General features: G+C 47.2%; 1 protein-coding gene across 6 annotated transcripts in view; it reads right to left on the reverse strand.

Moving 5' to 3' along the window:
• CDK20 (cyclin dependent kinase 20) overlaps nt 1–4,286 on the reverse strand; it is a 45,021-nt gene extending 40,735 nt beyond the window's left edge. The window contains exons 1-5 of one of the 6 annotated variants that reach the window (XM_070459373.1): nt 3,830–4,286; nt 3,358–3,507; nt 1,659–1,847; nt 1,294–1,415; nt 1,033–1,095 (exon numbers count right to left, since the gene is read on the reverse strand). In XM_070459373.1, coding sequence (XP_070315474.1) covers nt 1,033–1,095; nt 1,294–1,415; nt 1,659–1,847; nt 3,358–3,507; nt 3,830–3,904 — 599 coding nt within the window. In that variant the 5' untranslated portion in view covers nt 3,905–4,286. Of the gene's footprint in view, nt 1–1,032; nt 1,096–1,293; nt 1,416–1,658; nt 1,848–3,353; nt 3,508–3,829 lie in introns of all 6 variants that reach the window. The other 5 variants (XM_020899645.2, XM_020899650.2, XM_070459374.1 and 2 more) reach the window with 5 other exon arrangements.
• Nucleotides 4,287–8,879: the final 4,593 nt, after the last annotated feature.

Below are 8,879 nucleotides of genomic sequence, written 5' to 3' on the forward strand. Positions count from 1 at the left end.
AAGACACCCACAAAGTAGCCTACAGATCCCCAGCTTCACACAGTCCAAAGCTTCAAGCCTAGAGTACAGAGCACAGCCCCTTCTCTCAATAGGTCTCAGGCCTCAACTCTGAAACACACATCAACCCAATAGTTCGGGGAACTTCTCAGAACCTCATACTCTGGGACACACAGCCACGCCCTCCCATTCTGGGGCAGACCTCCAAAATAGCCCCCAGACCTCGAACTCTTGTGAAGTCAGAGTCACTCAGTCGTGTCTGCTTCTTTGCGACTCCAAGGATTGTAGCCTGCCAGGCTCCTCTGTCCATGGAATTCTCCAGGCAAGAATACTGCAGTGGGTAGCCTTTCCCTTCTCCAGGGGACCTTCCCAACCCAGGGATCGAACCCAGGTCTCCCGCACTGCAGGAGGCTTCTTTACCATCTAAGTCACCAGGGAAGCCCAAGAATTCTCGAATGGGTAGCCTATCCCTTCTCCAGCGGATCTTCCTGACCCAGGAACCAAACCAGAGTCTCCTGCATTGCAGGTGGATTCTTTACCAACTGAGCTACCAGGTAAGTCAGTCATGTCCGACTCTGTGATCCTAAGGCCTGTAGCCCACAAGGCTCCTATGTTCATGGAATTCTCCAGGTAAGAATACTAGAGTGAGTTGCCATGCATCTGACTCCAAATAAAGGTTCAGGGCCTTCATATCCAGGGACCCAGGCCTCTGCATAACTCAGGGACATTACATCCTGGGATGTCAGCCCCTGCATGCCGGCTTAGCCTCAGACTGCCTTTCCAACCTCAGCCCAGAAACTTCCTACAGGGACAATCACTCCAATCCCACTTGACCCCTTCCAACTCAAAACTGTCATGGGGAGGATCACTGACTCCAAACTCCTCAGAGATACTCTAACCAGAGGACACACTCCCAAGGCAACCTAGAGCTCACAGCAGGGAAAACCCCCAAACAGCTTAAGAGACCTCAATGTCCAGGAGGAGAGGTGACTCAGCTACCCACATCCCCCCTTGTCTAGCCCACAGGAGTCTCACCAGAGATCGACACCCTGATCGTACTGGCGGGCACCATACAGGAGCTCGGGAGCTCGGTACCACCTATGAGAGGAGGGCAGGGGTCACAGGTAGGTCACTGGTCTGTCAGAAAGCTGCCCTGGAAGACCACCCTGACCCCCATGCCAGCCCCAGTAGCACTTGTTTGGACAGAACATCTCTGTCCAAAATCATCTCTTCCCCAGTAGCAAGGTTGGGGGCCTATCCTTTGCCATATCCCGCCCAGAAACTGGTCCTCCCTACCTGGTAGCCACCTGGTGCGTGTAGAGGCGGTTGCTGTCTGGGGAAAAGACCCGGGCCAGGCCAAAGTCCGCTATCTTGAGCTGGCCTGAGGCACTGATAAGCAGGTTGGCTGGTTTCAGGTCCTGAGGGCACCAAAAGAAGCATCAGTCCCTCTAGAGCCCCCAGTGGACCTCGAGACAGGAGGGCTTGGCAGGCTGGACACCCGGGTGAGCTCAGGACCCGGTCTCCTCCAGGAGCACAACCCCGATCACTTGTCCCCAGGCCCTGCCCCTTCTGTCCCCTCCCAAACCATGCCCTTTATCAAGGGCTGGCCTACTTCCAGCCCAGCCATCCACAGGCCCACCCCAGCCCATGGTGGCACTGACCCGATGCACAATGTTGTTGGCATGGCAGAAGGCGACGCCCTTGAGCAGCATCTGTAAGTAGCTCTTGACCTGCGCCTGGGCCAGTGGCCTCTGGGTGTGGCGCACCACCTCAGCCAGATCGGACAGCATGAACTCGAAGGCCAGCACGAAGCCCGCGCCATGTGGGAACACGGCCTTCAGCTGCACAACCTGCAATGGGGTACCCCGTCAGCCTCCAGACTCACATGGCTCAGACTCTCCCGGACCCTCAGCCCCTGCGCCAACAGAGGACCAGGCAGGCAGAGAAGGTGACAAGAGACCTGAGCTCAGGATCAGGGAGCTGGGTGCTCTCTTGCTCCCTTCTCCCAGAAGGCAAGTCCCTACTGGAACCCCGTGGTAAAAACTCAGGTGGCACGAGTGGTAAAGAACTCGCCTGCCAATGCGAGAGACCTAAGAGATGTGGTTTGATCCCTGAGTTGGGAAGATCCCCTAGAGGAGGACATGGCAGCCCATTCCAATATTCTTGCCTGGGGAATTCCATGGACAAGAAGCCTGGCGGGTCACAGTCCATGAGGTCGCAAAGAGTCAGACACGACTGAAATGATTTAGCTCTAGCAAACCCTCAGGAGGAAGGAGGTCTAAGAAAGGCCACATAGGGCAGTGTCTGATCCCCCACCCAGCCCACAAACTGGAAAATCATCTGGAAACACACATACACACAAGTGATCACAGCTCCCAGCACTGGGACAGCAGGAGACATGCCACATAAACTGGGGGCCCACAAGGTCACAGGGCTGGCTACACAGCAGTGAGCAGGAGGGAGGGCCAGTGGATTCTCAAGGGCTTTAAGGAGTTGGGGAACAAATGACTGAGAAACTAACAAACCTATAGGGTATTCTGATGAAAACAGAAGAGGACAGATGGGGCGAGGTCTGTTATACAGGGATCTGGGAAGGAGCTGTGGGCAGGGGGACAGCAAACACAAGGCCCCAAGGCAAGAATAGGAAGGAGGCTGCTCTGTTCTAAGCTCCTGGAGTCTCGACCGTGCTGTTTTCGGAGAGACATATAAGACATTTTGCTGAATGAATGAATAGGCTGGCATAAGCCGGAGCAGATAGACATAGTTCTTTCAGAGTGAAAAGAAGCCACTGGAGCTTCTCAAGCTGGGGAGTGGATTTTTCTCCATTTTCTTGACTGTGGAGTGGGAGTAGCGGCAGGGAAGGTGGAGGAGGGAAGGGGGAGCTGTTGCAGTTGTTTTGATGAGAGGTGAGGATGGCCTGGGCCAGGGGAATATCTGGAGTGTTTTAAAGATAGACCCTTCAGGCCTGCTACACAGGACCTAGGACTGTATCACCAACTTCCCATGGGCCCTCCAACCAGCTCACACAAGCTGGACCGCGGACATAAAGCAGTTAACCCAGCCTGCAGAACCTAACAGGAGCTCACCAGGTGGCAATAATCATTACCACGAGAAATCACTGTACGCTTTGAGAAAAAGGATAAGTCAGTCAATGCATAAACAAGTAGGCAAGAAATAAATGGGTGAACAAGAGGGAATGAGTGAGGAATGAAATAACTGGGTGAACGAATGTGGACAAGAAAGGCAGTGAGTTGAAGGGTGAGGATGCAAACAAGGCAACACAGTGACCGCAGGCCCTCAGAGCGGGAGTGAGCAAGGAGGGCGGGACAGCCCCTCAGAACAGCAGCCCCACTCACATACTGACTGTCTTCGATCTCCTGCAGGGCCTTGATCTCCCGCAAGACCTGGTTGGGGATGCCATCCTCCAGCCGCCGCAGGGCCACCTTCTTGAGGGCAACGATCTCTCCAGTCTGTTTGGGGCAGAATGCAGACGCTGCCAGCCCGTCCCGGCTGAGAAAAGGGGTGCGACACCTAGGGTTGAGGTCCTCATGGGGGTGGAACGCGCCCCTCAACCCGTACTGGAGGGAAATCAGGCCCAAGAGGCTCAGAGCTGGGCGAACAACTCAGAGATATCCAAGCCAGGGTCCTAGGGGAACTCGCTGAAAGCAAGGCTGGTAGCTGGCCGCAACTTGGAAGCCCTCCCTTCCGCGGGCAAAAGAGGCGGGCTCACGCCAGGACGAACTACCGGGAGGCAGAAGTTATGGCCCAAGCATGGGTCAGGAAGGCGGGGAGATCTCAATGGAACCGAAGGAGGAAGGGGCTGGATGCTCACCTCCACGTGCTTGGCTTTGAAGACGATGCCGTGCGCACCCTCCCCTATGCGCCCCAAGATGCAGTACTGCTCCATGGCCCTCTGCCCTGAACCCTGACCCTACGCAGTCACAGCGCCTTCCCTGGCACCGGACCCTTCCGCGTTAGCCCGCCCCGGCTCCCGCCCCAGACGCGGCTGCCTAGCAACGGCGCGGAAACTAGCGCCCGGGCCAGGAGGCCGAGGGCAACTAGGGATGGTGTCCGGGCCTCTCAGTGCCTTTCCCTAAGACCTCGCCATCGCGCCTCAGTGCGCTTCACTCAGCGGAAGTCATCCGTGCGCAGACCGTGCGGGCGGGAGCGATGGTCACCGCTGATCCCTCTCGGCTCTGCCGAGCACCACGTGACCAGTGATGCCAGGTTACGCAACGGGGCGGGGCCACGCAGCCCGAGGGCAAAGCCGAGAGGCGGTGGGAAGGCGCTAAATTGGCGGGAGGGTGGAGCCGCTCTTCCGGGAGGAGGCGAGCACCGCGCGGGGAGGGGCGGAGCCGTCCACCCGGGGGCGTGACTGCGGCGCCGAGGGCGTGGCCGAAAAGTTACAGGGAGGGGCGGGCTCCTCCCCCAGAAGGCCAGGATCCCTCCGCCCCCTTACGTAGAGGTGCCAGCTTCCACCTAGGAAAACACACAGGTGCCATTTTCAGCCTTTAAGCCCCAGAGCCAGTGATGACTGAAGCGAGACGGGTTCCGGTCTGCGTTGTGGAGGGAGCGTCAAATGGCAGCATTTAAAGACAACTTTTAAAAAGTGCAAACAGAAGACAATGGCTGGGGACTTCTAATAAGGAAACACTGGAGGAATTTGCAGACTGAGAGATTTTTAAGAAGTGCATGCCGTCAAAGGATGTTGACAAAAGCAAGTAGCTTTTTTTTTTTTTAATTGCTTAGTTTTTCACTTATATCACTACCCGGGAGGGGGCCCTAGGCACTTTGAAAGCTCATTTATTTTCATCTTTGGGATGTGCGGCAATAGGCAACCAGTACTAGCTGCCTGTGGTCCCCCTGAGCGCCCGGCGCCTCCCCTGGCTCGGCCGGTTCCCGCACACTGGCGCCGCCAGCCCTGGGGTGCAAGTAGCTTTTTAAAACTTCTGAAGAAGTGTTTAATCTCAGACACGATGAGATAAACCGTAAAATAATCCAATATCAACTAAAGTAATAATAAAATAATCACATCACAGCTGTATATCCTCTTTGACCCACTTCTAGAACCTCCTCCAACAGATACATTGCACACATGTGAAATGACACGTGAAAAGCCAATCATTGAAGTGCAGATGAATTGCAAAAACTTAGAAACAGCATAGATGTCCATCGATAGGAGACTGTCTAAATTGTGATACACGCATCAATTACACTACCTTAAAAATGAACCAGGATGCTTTTCTATGTACAGTAATGAGAAGATTTCTAAGATGTATTGTTAAGTCAAAAGAACAAGAGGAAGAACAAAGTATATTGAGTGCCACTAGCTGTGTAAAAAGAAAAGAAGAAAAGAATATAAATAGTGCTTGTTCATGTATTGCAAGATGTCTGGAAAATACTCAAGATTTCATGATTGTGCTTACTGGTGAAGGGACCAGAAGGATTGGGGACAAGATAGGAGGCTGTCTTTTCACTGGGCCTATTTGGATTTTTTGAAATGTGAACCGTATAATTTAATAATTCTTCAAAAAAATAAATATTTTTCTGGCTCAGAAATTGTACTCTGCTTTAACAATTTCAGAAGAAGGCCTTGATGTCCATACAGAGATTGTCACCCTGTTTGATGATGGCAGAGGCCAGAAAATAAGTCAAATATCCCATGGAAGAATGGTGAATAAGTTATGAGAGTGCCTTAGAATGGAATGCTCTACAGCTATTGCAGATGGTGTGGGTAAATACAGCAGTGGAATGGGAAAGGATGGTCTTCAAAAAATGGTACTGGGTCATTTGGAAAGTCATATGAGGAAGAAATGTCTATTGATGCAGATCTCAAATTGTACACAAAAATTGATTCCAGATGGACTGCAGACCTAAATATAAAAGATAAACAATGAAGCTCTTAGAAGAAAACATGGTATTTTAATGACTTTGGATTAGGTAAGGATTTTCTAAATGAGGTTATAGAAAATGTTAAAAGACAAATAAAAATGAAAAGTTGAACTTTGTCAATAGTCAGAACATCAGTTTATCATAAGAAACCTCATTTAGAGAGTGAAGAACAAAGCCACAAAGAGGAGAAGATATCGTAACACATGTATCTGACAAAGAACTCATATCCAGAATTTATTAAGAACTCTTGCAAAGTCATAAGAAGCAAACTTTCAGAAAAATGGGCAAAATATAGGATAGACACTTCAGAAGAGGAGATACACAAATGGCCCATAAACATTTGAAAAGTTCTGTGCTAATTCCACTAGTCATCAGGAAATTTTAAATCAAAACCATAATATAACAGTCACCAGAATATCATTCCACTCCTAGGAATTTAACCTGGCAGAACTGTGTATACATACTTTTTTTTTTTTTTGAGGAGGGCATGGCAACTCATTCCAGTATTCTTGCCTGGAGAGTCTCATGGACAGAGGAGCCTGGCAGGCTACAGTCCATAGGATGGCACAGAGTCGGACATGACTGAAGTGACTTACCACTCATGCACGTATTTTCTTTAACACCAGAAACACAGAAGAATGTTGATAACAGAGCTCTTTTAAATAGCTCAAACCTGGAAACAACCCCAAAGTCTATAGTAGAATAAATAATGGCAGGATTTTTCACCTAATGGAGTGCTACATAGTAATGAGAATAAACAAAGCCTTATTACTGGCAACAACATGGATGAATCTCAAGCACAATGCTCAAAGAAACTAGACACAAAATAATGTGAAATGGTGCAGCTGCTATGGAGATCAGTATGGCAGTTCCTCAAAAATTAAAAATAGAATTACTATGTGATCCAGCAATTCTACTTCTGAGTATATATCAAAAGAATTAATAGCAAGACCTTAAAGAAATATTTGCACTTCCATATTCATAGTAGCACTGTTCACAGTAGGCAAGAGGAATAAGCAACCCAAATGTCCATAGAAAGATAAATGGATAAACAAAATATAATATATACATACAATGGAATACTACTCTTCTTTTTTTAACTGATCGGCGTGGTATGTGGGATCTTAGTTCCCTGACCAAGGATGGAACCCGTGTCCCTAGCTTAGGAAAAACAGAGTCCTAACCACTGGACCACCAAGTAAGTCCTAGAATACTATTCATTCTTAAAAAGGAAGAAAATTCTGCCACATGGTACGATGTGAGTGAACCTTGAGGACATTATGCTAAGTGAAATAAGCTAGTCACAAAAAGAAAAATACTGTATGATTCCACTTATCTGAAGTATGTAGAGAAATCAAATTCATATCAACAGAAGGCAGACTGATGGTTGCTGGGGCATGGGTGGAGGAAGAAATGGGGTGCTGTTGTTTGCTTATTATAGAGTTTGTTTTCCCATATGAAAACTTCTGGATATTGATTTCACAGTACTGTAAATATGCTTAACACTACTGAACTGTACAGTTAGAAATTGTTCAGGTGGTAAATTGTTTAAATGGTAAACTTTATATGTTCTTTTCCACAACTAAGCCTTTTTAAATAAAAAAAAAAAAGAATTTTTAAATAAACATAATCTGAAAGGCTGGTAAGACATTAAGAGTAGATCTAAAATTTAGGAGAGGTGGAAGAGGGCAGGGCTGAAAAAAATATTTGAATAGATAATGATTGAAAGCTTCACAAATTTGGGAAAGGTATAACCTACAGTTTGAAGAAGTTGAGTCAATCCCCAAAACAGTAGGCCCCAAAATATCATCATGCTCCAAAACATCATAAATCAAATTACTGAAAACTAGAAGAAAAAACCAAAAAACAACTCTTGAATGCGGCCAGCAGTCATAGAAAAATGATACATTGGCTCCTGGGCAGAATGTCTCTAGTTCTTGTGATTTCTCATTAGAAGCCATAGAGGCCAGAAGGAAACAGCACATTTTTCAAGTGCTAAGAGAAAGGAACTGTTAATAGAATTCTACATCCAGTGAGACTATACTTCAGGAATGAAAATGAAATGAAGCCATCCTCAGATGAAGGAAAATTGAGTGAATGTGCTCTTAGTGAACTTAATAAAAAAAATTGCTAAAGGAAGTTCTTGAAAGGAGAAGGCGAATGATAACAGAAGGAAATGTGGAATGTCAGGAGCAAAAAAGAGGAATAGAAAGGCTTAATATTTGGACTTGACTTCTTGGTGAAGTGGATAAGAGTCCGCTGGCCAATGCAGGGGATTTAGGTTTGATCCCTAGCCAGGAAGATTCCACATGAAGAGGAGCAATTAAGCCTATGAGCCACAACTTCCGAGCCTGCATGCTGCAACTTCTGAAGCCCAAGTGCCCTAAAGTCCATGCTTCACAATGAGAGAAGCCTGTGCACTGCAACAGAAAGTAGCTCCAGGTCGCCAAAGCTAGAGAAAGGCCCTCGCAGAAATGAAGACCCAGAGCAGCCGAAAGTAAACAAATAAATACATAAATGAGTAAGAAAAGGGGTTACTCTTTGGTGAGGATAATAGATTATCCTCCCACTGGGGTTTTATCAAGAAATTATGCTTGATATTTAAAAACAAAAAAAATTAGAGTGTTATTTGAAGTGTTTCTCAGTGTATTCACAAATAATATTTAAAACAGAAAACAAGAAACTGCTAAAAAAAAAAAAAAGAAAAAATAAGGTGCACATGAGCCAACAGAAAGCTTCCAATTTCCAAAGCTGAAACAATTTGACCAGGAAAACAAGGATGTAGTATTGGGTTATAACCAAAAGTGTAAAATAAATATCCATGAATCACTATTAATAAATAAATGATAAATAGATAAAGGGTAATAGAAAGTATCCTGTTCAAAAGAATTCCAGATTACTTATTCAAGTACTCTGCTCTCAGGAGATGCAGCATAACCCCCCACTATTTTTTTTTTTGTAATTTAATTTTCAACTTATTAAATTATCTA

The sequence above is a fragment of the Odocoileus virginianus genome, chromosome 31 (assembly GCF_023699985.2).
Source record: "Odocoileus virginianus isolate 20LAN1187 ecotype Illinois chromosome 31, Ovbor_1.2, whole genome shotgun sequence".
NCBI lineage: Eukaryota > Metazoa > Chordata > Mammalia > Artiodactyla > Cervidae > Odocoileus > Odocoileus virginianus.